At 36.7% G+C, this 16,199-nt stretch overlaps 1 protein-coding gene across 1 annotated transcript; it reads left to right on the top strand.

Moving 5' to 3' along the window:
* Positions 1-7,713: 7,713 nt before the first annotated feature.
* Positions 7,714-15,966, top strand: LOC139134337 (leucine-rich repeat-containing protein 15-like). The gene is made up of 3 exons (XM_070701217.1): positions 7,714-7,779; positions 13,606-15,701; positions 15,749-15,966. The coding sequence occupies exon 2, from the start codon at positions 13,625-13,627 to the stop codon at positions 15,671-15,673; it is 2,049 nt and encodes a 682-aa protein (XP_070557318.1). The 5' UTR covers positions 7,714-7,779; positions 13,606-13,624; the 3' UTR covers positions 15,674-15,701; positions 15,749-15,966.
* Positions 15,967-16,199: the final 233 nt, after the last annotated feature.

Here is a 16,199-nt window from a genome sequence, read left to right as displayed (position 1 = left end):
AATGTAGTCATCGGAGGCGGCTAATATTTGACACGTAAAAACTGATGTTTATGTGGTATTGGTTAAAAATATAATACAACTGATTTAGAATAGTGAAAACGACAAAAACTAAGGAGAAGTTTTAAAAAATTTTACCTGAGGTAAAGGCATTATGCTGTATACAAAGTCTTTGCAGTGGGAAGTAAATTAATCGCGTCGTTCGAACTTATTGTAGACTCCCTAGAATATCGTCAATCAGCACAACAACAAACCTTCAGGGAATTTCGGGTCAAAATCAGAAACGATCGTAAAACTTCGGGATGTGAAAAATACGCTCGGGAAATGACATGTTTTTATCGATATCTCGCGATCCGCGCGCAGTCGCCACGTCAAATATCGACCGTTGGCATTAAAAAAATGTGTTTTAAAAATGTTACCAAGTGGGAGTGCCTCTTTAACATAAACTAAAAAAACATGTTCAGAATCCCTGATGGCTTCTTTGCTTAATGCCAATACCTTTAAAAAGCAAGTAAAGTGTATGAAGAGAAGTGAGTTGAATGTTCTCAGACAAACAAAAACCAAACAAACAAACAATAAAGACTGCATGCAATATAACCACACTCATTTTGTTCACATCAATCTGAAGAACATACTAATTCGAACTAAGTATTGCTTAATCAAACAATCTTTAAAGAAGACGAACTTGACCTCCTTGATTTATACTGACAAGTTCACTTGAAACATTGTAGCAGGAGGACCGAGTTCAATGACCCTTTTTGCATTCACAATAACTGTGTCTTGCATAAATGAAAATGATAATCTTCTTAAAATTTTAAAAAGTGCTCTGGGGTGTAGTATCAATTCATGGGGAAATGAATCTTTGCACCGTTTTGAAGTCGGATATTTATCAGTTTAAAATCAGTGAGTAACTTTCATCTTAAAGTCCATATCTTACCTGTTATTTTTGTGCACATTTTAACATTTTGGAATATTGTGGAACGAAATTATCATTTCCGAAACAACAAAACATATTTAGGTAATCGAATTCTATAATATTACTTATAATTCACAAAGTTATTTAAAATTGACCCGCGTCCAGATAAATCTGACTTCACGTGTGCCTAGTCTTGGTGATGTGGCATGACGTCACGTGTATATGGTTCCTCTCAGGAATAAAGTATTGCCCATACAAGGTCACAGAAACAGTGAGAATCTGAAATTCTTTATTTCTGTCACGTTTCCCAATGGTCTTCTATCGTGCAATCGCCTGGCATGGTGGAATAACCATGCGAGAGATGGTCGGGATACATGAACAGCGTAGAGACTCACAGTCTTCAAGTGCAAAGAACACGATTGGAACTAATTTGGGATAATTGGATCTTCATATTTTACAAATTTCTCGAAAGAGTTAGGTGCCATATAGCTGAATGTTGCAATATTACAAATTACTCATAAAAACAAGTGTGTAAATTAAAAAGAAAAGCATATGAGATTACATTTGCAGATTAAGTCGACATTACTTCGCCATCCAATTATCCCAAATTAGTTCCAATCGTGTTAAAGTTAACAGCCGTTTATTTCATACATGTAAAAGTTACATGTTGTCAGGGATAGAGGTAGCAGAGCCTCCTCTCTCACTGTGCTCGTGCTCTTTTTTCTGATATTGTCGATGTACTTTTTTGGTACAAGACATAGAAGGCGTGGTTTTGATCATACGGTATATAAAAGTAAAGATAAAACAATAAATCAATCATTAACATCAACACAGCTCTTGGTCTTCTATTTGCATGTCAGAAATCATAAACAAATGTCTCTGTGACACGTTAAAAACTCATCATGTGAAACGTTCCTAGTTCTTCATTAAGTGTTAATTATTTTCATGATTTTAAAATCATTCAAACATATGTTGCATCCAAACTTCCTAAACACCCTCGGAATAGGTGATTATAGCTTCTGTGTGCAATTAGCGCCAATATTGTGTGTGTCCGATTTGTATGCATATTAACTTATGATGGAGATCTTGTAATTGCATTATTCTTTGTCTGTGAAAAACTACCTTTTGTAACATCTGTTCAATGAAAAGAAGCATTGCTTAGTATAAAACAGTAACAACACAAGCATCGATGGTTTTAGTGTCCCTTTGTTTCCAAAGTATATTGCTTTCGGAAAGAGTGGAAGTGCGTCGTCCATTTAAGACAGAAAAGTAACAACATGCCACCGAGTCCGATGTGCATTGAGTTGCAAATTTTCCACGCCAGCGGCGCAGGACGACTTGGAAGGTTATCATTACTGCAAAATTTGCATCAAGAAATAACAAGACTTAAAGAAAGACGGTATTCTTTCCACATGTATGGTAGTGTAGCCAGTGCTTCTGGCAGCGACAGTGCCTACTCTCCTCGACAGACAATCGGTGTTTGTTGGGTGAAGAAGCGATGATATTGAACTTGATTTGAACGAAAGTAGACTAGCCTACTAATCACTGAGCATGCTGCCATCGACAAGACTGTGTGCGGAAATTGACAACTGCAATTTGCTCTAATATGATATTTATATGCCAATATACTTGGGGCAAGTCTCGAAGTATTATTGCAGAAAATCCACCATCAGCAAAAAAGGAAGCGATCAGCTGTCAAATGCTGAAACTGTTCAAGATCATTGGTTTATGTTTGACTGATGAAACTGGTTACACCTCAGGCCGAGCCACGTTTCTGCTAACAGGAACAAGACAACAAACAACGCCAAAGCTAGACATAGCTGCAATGTTTGTACCATGTAGTGGTGACCTCTGACTGTAGACTTTAGAACACTACCGCTGCACGGTATTTAATTTTCAAAACCACCAGTCGCATGTGAGATCGATGTTGATTTAATAACAAACTTTGAATAAGTTATTTTTGGCATGGCAAAAGTCAATAATTTCCTTGTGAAATAAATATTAACACTGGTTTACTGTTTTAAAGGTCGTCATCTCTATATGTTTATGTTGGCTAACACCGAATATAGAATTGACATAATGTTGGATGACGTACAATGAGTCTGTTGTACTGCAAGAGCGCTGAAAGAATTGCTTTAAATGACTACTTGGTGACACTTGTTCAATATTCGTCAAGTTATTTATTAGGGTCACTATGACAACGTGGTTTATTGCTAAAGTAGACAGGCTATATGTGCTAAAGAACTTTGTCATTCCTATGTATATCATAAAACAAACTTGAACAATGAATACCAATTAGAAGTGGAATGACTTATGACGTAAGGGAGATCAGTCATCCGGTTATCTACTTTGTCATAATGAACTGAAGTACAAAGAGGGGTTGGTATCTAACATTCAAAACAGGTTACTTATTGACAACAGGCGCAGCAACAGGCAACAGAAATAGCTCCTGTAAATTCATCTTGAAATCCTTCGCAGGTAAGATTAATCTCGTAATAAGTTGCCGTAAATGTTGTAATAATTCAGTTAATTTTCTTGAAAGAAACATCTTGAAATATTAAGCCAACAAGTAAGTTAATTTCTACCACGTAAATTTAATTCATTGTGCAATTAATTACATATTTCCTTGTTCCTGGTATATAGCCAGGATTACAAACAACAAATAAGATTTGTGCTGTATAGGTATCTTAATATGTATATCTTAGAAAATTGAACAACAACTTATCGATATAGATCTATTTAGAAAGTCCCTTGCGTCGAAAGTGAAAATCTGTTGACGAAATATAGACAGGATTAACTTCCAACTGTTCGATTGATACAGCAAATCCTAATTGTTAAGCAACTTTCTGATTTCGGCTCATCGGTATCTTAAAACCTGCGCTACACCTATGGTACGAGTTACTATCTAATGACTCATTTGGAAATTCGCGAGTACACTTACAATATCAAGGCATACTTCAAACAGTTTTTACCACAACATCCCTTACCTTGAATTGGCGATGGCTGTTGCTATTTCACACTGTAACAACTAAAAATTGAATAGAAGAACTGATCGTGTTGCATGTAGTGGAACAGGCTATTCGAAATAACTCAAAGAACTTCAGTAGTAAATGTCGTATTAAAATTGTCAAAGCTCTATGTTTGTCACATATTTATAGCCGTGTGAAATGTTTCTAGCTATCCACACTACACGTAATTTGGTTAATATCGAAAACTCTACATAAGTGTATCAGCAAACCGTCTTCATTATTTATGACTAATGAAAAGCAGAAGTTAGTCGCCACTGAACAGTTCCCCGACTGGTACGCAGGGATGTGCTTCTACCGACACATCTGATGCTTATGCTTAACAAGTATTTTAAGTATGTGAAGATATTTCAATTAATGCATAGACCCATTCCATTGTCAATTACATGCACTGAGAAGCAATTGTTGCCAAAACTTCTTTCAACACATTCAAAAGTCATAAAAATGTGTCTGAATAATTATCATTATTATACATGTACCATCGAGAACAATAGAATTTTGCGTGTGCTAAAAGTCGTATGGAACACCCGTTCCGTAACACGTACGGTTTCCAGGCGCCCCATACCCTGCGGCTTTAACTGCGCATTCATTGTTGAACGGTTTCAAGGGCCCATTCTTTACTTTCAATCACGTGACCTGGACAAGCAATCCACCGCACTGTTGTTACCAAGTGACGGGAAAAACAACATGTGGCACCAGATGATGACAGATTGGCAAGCCTTTTTTCACATTTTGCACCCTAGTGTGCAACTTCCTTCGGTACGCTTGATAATATCTTTTGAACTTTCCATTTGATCGATTATTAGTACAGCTATACACGTAACATGTATCATGCATGATGTGACATTGCACGAAACCGGTCATTACTCTGACAATTTGATGCCCAAGTCACAAATATAAGATGTATAATAAATAATAAGATGTATAATAAATAATAAGGTTATTACGAAAATTCCGAAAAGAATGCACTCGGACATTGGCGCCGCACATCGCCAATGTAATCGTGCATCCTTTGCGATATTTTCGTAATAACCTTACATGATGGTACCTTCTCCGATCATGTTGCGATGACATAAGAATCACCAGATCACCATGTTAGAAAGTGTGTTTTGACGTCTTACCGTATGAACTTGCTAATTTCCAAAGTCCCCTGTTTCACAAAATACTATAAGTCAATGTCAGGTCTGGTAAAAACGTAAAGTTGCAACCCAACGTTTTTTGTTTTTGTTTTTGTTTTTGTTTTTTGTTTGGGGGGGGGGGGTACATTCAGTTCGAGCCAAATACTCATTTCGACATAATCAGTCCTGCTTTCTGTGATGACAACTCTGTCAAATGTTTTCCTCGACACGACGCCAGTCCGGTTATTCCAAGCATCGAACAGCAAACGAAAGGAACATATTCTTGTTTAGCATCTGTAGGAAGAATAACAATAAAGACAAACTACTCTCTTCTTACGCCACCAAAGAAAACGATCGCACCTGATGATGCTGATGTCAAAAACCTATTATGGGAGTATCATTGATACATAGCCTCGGAATTTCGTCTTCGACTTTGTAATTTATGGTCCTTTAAGTTGCTTGTGACAAATGTCTGAGGTAAAAAAAAGTTTCCATCTGAGAATGTCAAAAAATGGAATGTCGTCCAATGAGCTTATAGTCATTGTATTAGCATTGAGAATACAAAAACTATACAGCTTTTAGGCTATACACCGTTTTTAGACTATAATGCCACCATAACCGGGAGAAATCCATAAACAATGATACCTACACAATTATGGACCATGGTTATTACTATTTCAGACGTTATGAATTATTAAATTTCTACAACCTAGGAATGTAATGCACAACTGTCTCATATCTATCTGTTTTCGAATACAACCTTTGAAATAGTATCTGTTGAGGAAATTCCGTCAAATTACCGGTCAGACATTATGAACGTGGCATGAGATAATGCCTTCCGAGTCTTTGTCCGAAAAATATTATGTTTAATGCCTTAAGTTTTTCGGATTGATACTCAATAACACAGATCACAATCGACAGACTTATTCAAGCAAATTTATCTGCATATACAGTAGTTTGCGTAGATCCGTTGGCAATACAGAAACTAGGCTGTTATGGATGTCATTCCATTTTACGTCAACTTTGCAATAATTGTGGTGGAGAATCCGGGTATACAGAGAAGAGGGGAACAATTATCGAAAAAGTTGACGTCAACGCAAATGACCTCGGAAACAAGACATACTGTCTAGATTTATGAATCACTAACACTGTCAGATGAAACTATCGACCAGCGGTAATATCAGCCAATAACAAAGAAATCAACTCTGCGAAAGTTGAAACATTATCTGGAATGAGGTCAGACAAAGTCAAAACCGCACCACCAAATCCGCACAAACAACGCTTGCAAATTATGCGTTCTGAGCGGGAGATGACATGTGTTTCAGAAAAGATGTTTATTTTTGAGGAGCTTTTATTAAGGTGCTTGACATCAAATAGTGTTTACGGGTATTTATGACGGTTGTACATTTAAATCTTGCATTTTACTCCTTTTAGTTTCAACCCCATTGTTTCATTCAATGCAGAAAGTGTTTTAGTATTATCCGAATTGAATAAGGTTTATGCTACAGAATATGTCTGACTCACGAATATAAAACTTTGAAAGTACTATAAATTACTAAATTTCCTCTGAACCCAAAATGTAAACCAATGTCTCTGTTGTGATTTTACTATAGCTAGTGCTTTCAGTTATATCACGCTTCTCTGGCATTGGAAGGAATTCGGAGATAACAGCCCTACTTTCTTCCATTATTTGTAAAAGGTTAATCCTTTTACCATACACTAGTCCAAATACAATCGAGGCAATTGTATTTTATTGTCGTCAAGAGAAGAATATTTGAAGTATGTTTCTCGATTACTTAAATCCATCTTGACGCATTGTTGTAGTTACGTCACATTAATAGCTAAACAGCTGTTGCAGATCATTATCTATCACATGTGAAACTTACCTCCCGCGTTTAAAGATGCTAGAGGCAATGGCATTTGAAAGTGTTTTGCCTTCCCATGATAAAAGGTAGTTTGTTTGTCATATTGTGCTTTTAGAATTTATCTGCTGTCAAAGTAAAAAAAATTGATAAGCTGTAAAGCTCGACAAAGTAGAAAAAATAAACGTTTCGATAAAATAACAGGTTTCGATACACTATTTCATTACTATGAGCTTGGGCTTGTAATAACCGGTTTCTCTGTTTCTGATGTCTTAATATGCTCCTCTAGTCGCACAGTATTGGTCAATAAAATTTGGACGAAGACGTATTCATGATAAAATGAACAGCCAGGTTACAGACACCACTACCTCACTACGGGTATGCAGCACGTCTTTTGTATTACACGAGCGCAATTTTTAATTGTTTACAATTGAATTAGAACGAATGACCAAACTGTTTAACATATGTGTTTTAATATTCTACATTTCATATATAGGGTCGTTGTGACATTGATTTTGAGCAAATATACACAATGTGGACGTGTAACAACTATTGCTGTTTTAATATATCGTTAGAATTACTAAATCATTCTCATCTTGTCGTGCAATCTGAGTAACACCCTGGATTATCTTCGGTGTGGTCCCCCTTGTTTGACATGAATTATGGTGCGGAACAAAGTTAGAGGACACAAATGCTGATAGGTACTCAAATACTTATGACGTAAAGTAGGTAATACCATAGACGCTGATACAAAGATAGATTGTAGTCGTATGTGCGAAAAGTTATTTATAAACATCATACGCAGCAAGAAGACGAGAGAAGAAAAACAGCGGCTGAACCCGTTTTGGAATTAATCGCAGGTATTTAATTTTCGTATCAATTGCTGTTACCATTGATTGGTACATTTAGACGTTTGCTTCATAAGAGACAAATTCTGGACTGTTTATTCAATAGGTGACTTTAATTTCTTTACGTCATGCACGTTATAGTAAGGTTTGTGTGGGTTTGGATATTGAAGGACATGTCACAGGGATATAGCTCTTTGGAATTCCATTCATTGATCGTTTAGAATTAAAAAAAATATCTAGAGAGAAAAAGGTAGCCAGAAAAATAAATAAATAAATAAATAAATAAATAAATAAATAAATAAATAAATAAATAAATAAATAAATAAATACGTATGTAATAAATAAATAAAAAGAATTGTTTCCTGTTGATTAATCACCATCGCTACAACTGCATTACGACAGGTTCAAATCACCATGACTACACGAGCATATGAATTTGTAATGTAATAGACATGGTACTTTATTTGAAGGAGAAGTGGGAAAAATAAGAGAAACGGTGTAAAAGGGCCATTTTGCCTTACTCTAATGTTATTTACCTTCAATACTTCTCTAACAACGCAAACATTGAAAATTCCGTTCATGGCAGCTGGGTCACTAATTTTGATTAATGTGTTCTGCTTTTGATATTGACGAAATAACCCGTGTCAGTAGCAACTTTGTATTTAGCGTTTCCTTCGAAACTTTAAAACCTTGTCATGTTGAAATCGAACTTTGACCTCCAGTAAGGACGCAAAGGAATTTAATCACAAAATATGTGCATTGACAAGCATTTCACATTTCACATCAGAACGTTGCAAAGGCTAACTTAAATACATTCACTACCTGTCAGGTAGGGTCAGTTGCTTTCATGTTTAGGAACTGATTGGTGTCTATGTGTATAGGGTAAAGATTTCCTGACTTTCCATCCCCGTATATTTCGACAAATGTCTCACCTACAGCTTTTGGCGTTTGTACACCTCTTTTCCCGCGGATCATAATTTTTTGCCAAAGAATTTCATACAATGCAAAGGCAACAAGAATCTAATGATAACTACACGTAGATTCTGACTCGGCTGTGATACAATGTAACTCAGAGCGGCGGTATATAATTTAATATGATTCTGTGTATGTGAAGTGCACTGCAAAGTGTACTCCCTGGTGTGTTTATTGTAGGTACATAAAGTTCTTTGGTTTTCACCGCAGTTACAACAAGTCAGTGCAAATTTTGTGGCAAGTTTTGGAACAACTTTACAAACCAATTACACAAGTGTGATAACACTTAGATGAAGTTCACTGTCCATTCTTATCTGCAAACCAGTGTAAGAAACTGTAGCACACGTTCAGTTAATGATTAACGATTACACATAGATGAAAACGATCAGACGATAAGTATGCAAGTTTAATTCACCCTGCAATCTTCAGACAGAGTAAGTGAAAGGAATCTTAGATTAACACTCTCATATATATGATCGGGACGTACCATTCTATTTGCAGGTGGTATTAAAATTGATAAATGATATTTATTTTGGTGGCGACATCATGAAACCAACTCAGAGCGTTTGTTTAACAGCGTAGATTTGTCAACATTGATAATGAGTAGCTTTTCTGATATACAAAGATTACATCTTATCAAGTTACTCTAACTTAAGCAAGCGATGTAATCTTTGTATCTCAGAAAAGCTGCACATTATCAAAATGTCGCCACCAAAAAAAATATTATTTATCATCATTTATATTCGCAACATTAATACCTGCGCAACATTTAGAAGCTCGCGCCAGGCGCATTACAAATGTACTTTATTATCATTATTATTAATTCCGGCTTCAGAGCTCAACATGCCATCATGTCGGACAGATCTGCACCTTGAGGTTAATTTTGATTGTCAAATCTAAGTCTGGTGCAGAACTTACCGGTGAAGAGCTTGTAAAATCAGCGACGGCGATTGAACAACAGCAACAACAATTTTACAATTTCTTGTGGCGCGTTTTTTAAATGAAATTATTCAATGTCGATTATTATAATCGATGTGTGGCGTGGCCTTTATTGAATCACTTGTGCACGCACGCGTACTGAAACGTTCTTGTAGAGTTTGTGCTGATGCTCCTGAACACTTGTAAATTAAAACTTCGCGTATAAAATAACAGTATTTATCTTTATGATTGTTATAATGAGGTTATAACTGTGCGCTCTGGTATTGGGCTGTTTATAAAGTACCTCTGGCGTGAAATTAGCACGTTTGGTTGAAAAAATCACCTCGCTTCGCGATGTGATTATTTCCCGCCTACTATGCTAATTTTCACCCAAGTGTCTTATATCCGCAACCAAATACCCTCGATAGCCGTTTATAAACTGTAAATGTACGAATGACGAAACCGTTTCATACATGTGTTTCAGTATTCGACATTGCATGGAATTCTGTAGACGTATCACGACATATTGGTTTTAAGCTAATAAAGACACAGTATAGAAATGTAGTAACTTTTGCCGTTGAAATGCGCAATTAGAATTATTAATTGAGCCTTTCTCATGTTGGTAAGAAATAATAGTTACGCGTAAATTAACTTCGTCGAAACACTTCGATTATTAGACATAATGTGTATTGAAGGCTTCAATTATAGTTCTATGACGTAAGGTATGTCGACCGTTCATTATATACATTGCCAATACAAAGGCAGGCTTGAGTTTAACATGCGATAAGTTACTTATTAACAACATACGCAGCAATAAGCGTAGAGAAGAAAACTCAGCAGCTGGATTTGTTTTGGGATCCGCCGCAGGTATTTTATTTCCATATCAGTTGCTGTTACGATATTTTTGTATAATTAAGTAGCTTGCTACGTGAAAGAAATTCTGAAATGTTAATTCACTTTTAATTTCTTCACAGCATGCAAGTTATTTCTCGCTCAATTATTTTACATTCTTCTTCCTGGTGTACTGGTATCGGCTGGGACACTCAGTCGATACATGTCACAAATTTGTTTGATCACAGGCTCGCTTACCGCATTGTAAGGCACTTGTAAGCCTGTTCTGGGCATATGCTGACTACTTTTCCAGTGCAGTTTTGAATGAGGATTGAGTCCTTTATACTCACAATAACCCAGAACATCAATAAGTTGACCTATTAATTTTAAATACTTTTAATGGTTTTTTATTCACTGAAATTGTGCTATAGAATAATACTATAATTTTAGTAGTGAAAATGGTAACTGAAATGGCCCATTTTATGTAGAATAGCTGATAAAACATAAGTGAAGTGATACCAATTTACAACACTTATAAGCTGCAATGATAATCTATATTCGAAGTACCAGAGTAAGACAAGAATTTTCTCTAATATTAATGATATTTTGATTGCACTCTCAATCTGTTGGGTTCCAACGGGCAGTTAAAATTTTAATTTGATTTGATTGAGAGAGAGAGAGAGAGAGAGAGAGAGAGAGAGAGAGAGAGAGAGAGAGAGAGAGAGAGAGAGAGAGAGGAGAGAGAGAGAGGAGAGAGAGGAGGAGGTTACCAAACCGTCTAGTTATACACCATCACGCGAGAATAATTACGTATGTGGTAGGCTGTCTTGTAAATATAAAACCAAAACAGGGCGTTATTGTTGCATATTGATCATGGTGTGCTTTTCAATGTTGTTAATCTGTCGACATTAACAGACATCGATTGAGGGACGCCAGATGCCTGTGAGTAAGAGCTACGGCGTTCTTGTCTTCGGTCATGTCAAACTCTTTTTGATGTACACAATCAACATTTTAATGACCAAGTGAATCACCCTGCCAAACAAATTGAACTACTATAGCCTACTGGTTTTGTCTTCACAAAGAACAATCTAAAAAAATTCAGTTCCAATTGCGTTACATGGGAGTAAGTTAGTTTCATGTTGAATGTTAAATGTAGCAATCATTGAAATCATTTGTATTTACATGAAGTTGTCTGATACACTTGTCGATTGAAATATGTGATTAAATATTAATACAGTTGTTTCTGTTCCCACCGTTGTCCACAGAATTTGCGGAATCAGGGTAGGAAGTACACGAAACGTTTAATACCTGGATTCGATGTTATGTCGATTCTTACACAATTAACGATGTGAATTAATCGTTCGCTAGGTAACATAGTATTAATTACAAGACTGACCAAAAGTTTTGATAGTAAATGTACTTATTTTTGTTCATAAAATGCATCATAATTGATCAATTTAGTGTTCATGATGCATACCTCGCAAATTATCACGATCCACGCTCCAAGACCCGGGCACGATCTCATAGTATATTGGCCAGATTTTCAGACAAGCTGACTATCTTCACCTTTGTTTTTGAATTCTTGCATTACGAAGTCGTGAAATCCTCGTCCAATTTGTTTCAGTCTTGACAAACAGAGAGACACACATATGATTTAAAAAGACGTATACGAATTGGTCATGTGATAACCATTCTACAATCCGATCAAATATGGCCGTTCATGTAATCTTGTTCATAATTTTGTGTGCCTACGGCTGTCGTATTTACTTTGATTGCGATCTGTAAATGCTGTTATGAGATCCTTTTCATATTTTTTCTGATACCTGTAGGGAAAATTGGATATAATTTCACCATACCTTCAACGTAGCATAATACACATATGAAGTTCGATTGGAACATATGAACAATGCACATACAGTTTACAGATCTTATTTATTTGATACTTTTAAATTGAAAGATTGAATCTATATGTTGCATTATGCTTTGAAATGTTAATTTTCTTTTAATGATATAATTGTACATTACAATAATCGATATATCTGAAGGTGAACCCTCCATATGAAATAAGTAAAACTATATGTGATCAAATCGATCCGACGATAACATTTTGATTTTTCATCGATGCATAGGAATTTAGTGTCATTTAATTTTCGTCCAAGTACAGGTCCAGTCTTCCTTATCACGTATGTACACTTGTGAAATTTTAAAGCTTGAAAGTTGACCCTTTAATGTTTGAAACCTGAAGAGGAACGATATTCAATCATCTACCAGCATATGAATTACTTTCCCGAATGATTTCCTGTCCGCTGAACCACGTCCCCACATGTCAACATGCATCCCTTTTTTGACAACAATGCTTATTCATTTGAATCTCGCAACTTGCATGTTTTAGCACGAAAGGAATAGCTTTAGGGCTTTCACATCTACCCTTCCAGTGTTTGATGACTACTGTAACATTGATGAGATTGCCTACTCACTTTCAATAAGGAGTGTAATAACTGGTAGCTACTATAAAGTGCTATTATGATGTGTCCCTTCAAACGCTGATAAAATTATTGTGTCAGTTGTTTATGCACAGTGTTCCAAAATAAATATATATTTCAGATCCATTTAAAATAGCTTCCTAATTTATTGAATTCTTACGTGTGTGCGTCACGCAGAAAGAAAACAATAACTTTTCATTAAGGTAGTATGCGCCTCGAAAGTGATAGACTTAAACTTTTGCTCAAACTTTCCAGAATGTAACTTTCAACCATTCTCTTACCAAATCAACAATAAAAACCGAAGGTCATAGTGCAAAGTTTGAAACATTTTGCGATATTTGAAATTCAAAATGGCCGCCATTCCTGTGTTAACTCTATTTAGTGAAAATTAAATTTTGCATTTTCGAAAAAATAAGCCGTTGAAAGTTTAACTTTCTCCAAAAGCTTTAAAATGAGCCTCCAAAAGTTGTAGATCAGAAAAGATTTGTACAAATGTGAGAAAAGATTTGTATAATATGAGAGTCCGACTATCTGAGTGTTATACCTTATAAATAGAGAATTGTCTATTTCAGTGGTAACTAACTCGCTTTAGAATACTAATCTTAAAGAATCGTTCGTTTCCTACTTTATGCAGGTTTTAGTTGAGATTAACGATGATGGAGTACACCTCAAAACTTGCGTCGATCATTTACCTGCTGACCATCGGCATGAGTCGATTAGAAGGATGCCCTGCGGTGTGCTCTTGTACTGGTACAACGGTCGACTGTAGTAATCGAGGATTGACGGAGATTCCGTCAGGTATACCTACGAGTACAACATTCCTCAGACTTGATAGAAACCAGCTGACTTATATTGAAAATGATTCTTTCACTGGACTGTCAAGTCTAACAGATTTGTACCTTTACAGTAATCGACTTGAAGAGGTGGCCGCTGGTGCATTTACTGGTCTGAGTCGACTCGGAATTTTGTATCTCTACAGCAATTCGATCGGGGAGTTGCCTGAGACCGTCTTCCATGGCCTAGATGAACTGACATACATTCATCTCTATAACAATAAACTTTCCTGTCTGCCAGAAAACCTCTTCTTGGGACTGCATAATCTTGCAACACTTCGTTTGGATTACAATGAAATAACTGAACTGTCCACGAGCATATTTCGAGGCCTTGGTAAACCGTGTAACCTAAACTTACCATCTAATTCACTTAGCTCTTTGGAAGAGGATACATTCGACGAAGTAAGCAATCAAGACTTACTCACTTTTCATCCGAGGACTGTCTTCCATGGTCTTGAAAAATTATTGTACCTTTATCTCCACCACAACAAGCTATCCTGCCTCCATGAAAATCTTTTTTCGGGACTAAGTAATCCTCAGATACTTTATTTGTATAACAATGACATAACTGATCTACCTGCAAGCATATTTCGAGGCCTTGGTCAGCTGCGTTACCTATATTTGCATAGCAATTCACTTAATTTCCTGGACGAAAATATGTTCAACGGATTGAATAATCTGGATCGACTCCGTATTTATCAAAATAACTTGAAAACTCTCCCTGAGAATATCTTTCACGGATTGAGCAGATTAAATAGGTTGTATGTATATTCTAACGACATCACCACATTACCAGCAAACGTCTTTGAAGGGTTGGATAACTTACGTTACCTCTACATGTACAGTAATCCCTGGTCATGTGATTGCCGTCTACGGGAGCTGAGAGCATGGTTGGATTACAACTCGGACAGGCTTTCCTTTGGAAGTACCGCCATGAGATGTGAATCACCTGATCGTCATCGTTCGATGTCGATTCTTGACGTCCCATTGAACGAACTCACTTGTTATCCTATCCCCGTATTCTACACAGCATTTAAAACCATTACAGCCGAAACAGGGGGAGATGTTATTCTTGACTGCGAGGTCGAAAGTGAGCTTGAAGTAGACAAGTACTGGATACTTCCAAACGGTACTGTCATACACCAAAGTACAGAAGATATGTGTTCAGATTACGGGATTGTGCAACAAAGCGATGGCAGCCTGGTCATTCCTTTTGCTGAAGTAGAGGACGAAGGGTCATATTCCTGTATGGTATCTAACCTACAGGGAACCACATCGGGCGTTAGAGTTCTGAAAATAAACCTGACGTCATTACATGTCACCACGGAAACAATGTCAACAACGTTGGAGGGGATGTCAACAGCGCCAAAGATCGTTTACACAACCTTCGGGACAACTCCGTTTATTACCACTGACTACACAAATATGTACACAACAGTTTCAGCACAACCTGACATGAGCGACAACACAAATGTCACCTTTGGAATGCTTGCATACTTCCTCGGTATCATTACGGCTGGTTTGTGCGCTGTCGCCTTCTTGGCTATTCGTCGCTATCGGCGGGCAAAACCAAAACGATCAGACGACAACTATGACTATGCAAACCACAATTTTGGCGGTGACTCTAGTGACACCAGCGCCGATCAACTTGGATACGACATTGAGAGATCGGCAGCAATGGTAAAGAGTGCAAGACGAGAAAACCAGAATGATCGCTATGTGTTGCCTCCTAGAAGGCTTGACAAAAACCAACAACAACAGCAGCACCAAGTGTATGCTAATGCGGCTGCAATTGAAGACGCAGAAAGTAGTTATACATCCCTTTCCCCGGAAACTATCCAGACGAGTATCTATGAGAGTGTGGGTTGAAATATTTAACACAGGAAAAAATATTTCCGTATTTATCCAATATACTCGAAGAGCGAGATAATTTAATAGTAACAGCTTTCGCAATTTGTATCGGGTATTCGGGTTCAAATTAGTATACGATCATTAGACACATAACATTGTTTAGCGATTTGTGAAAATCAGTTTTTCAAGCAAACCGAACCGACTTACTCGGAAATGGCAAACAAAATCAATCGTGATATCGTTGTATTGCTAGTCAACGGGTTAGCGTACAAATGTTGTCTGTCAGTCATTAATAAGCAGATCACAATACAGCAATGTCACCAGACCGCAGCTGCAATATTCTGTCAGCCAGACATTGGAGTAAAATGCAAACATTTTAGAATATCTATCAGTGTAAGAAAGACATCGTGACAAATAAATGAAATCGGACTTCTAACCTTACGACTGACTATTTATCATGTACTCAAATACAGAATGCAAATCGATTTAATAGATTTACTGCTACTTTGCTGTTCTGTACTCCACATTCAAGTCAATATTTGTT

Source organism: Ptychodera flava, chromosome 6 (genome assembly GCF_041260155.1).
Source record: "Ptychodera flava strain L36383 chromosome 6, AS_Pfla_20210202, whole genome shotgun sequence".
Classification (NCBI taxonomy): domain Eukaryota; kingdom Metazoa; phylum Hemichordata; class Enteropneusta; family Ptychoderidae; genus Ptychodera; species Ptychodera flava.
This window is presented reverse-complemented; position numbering and strand designations above follow the sequence as displayed.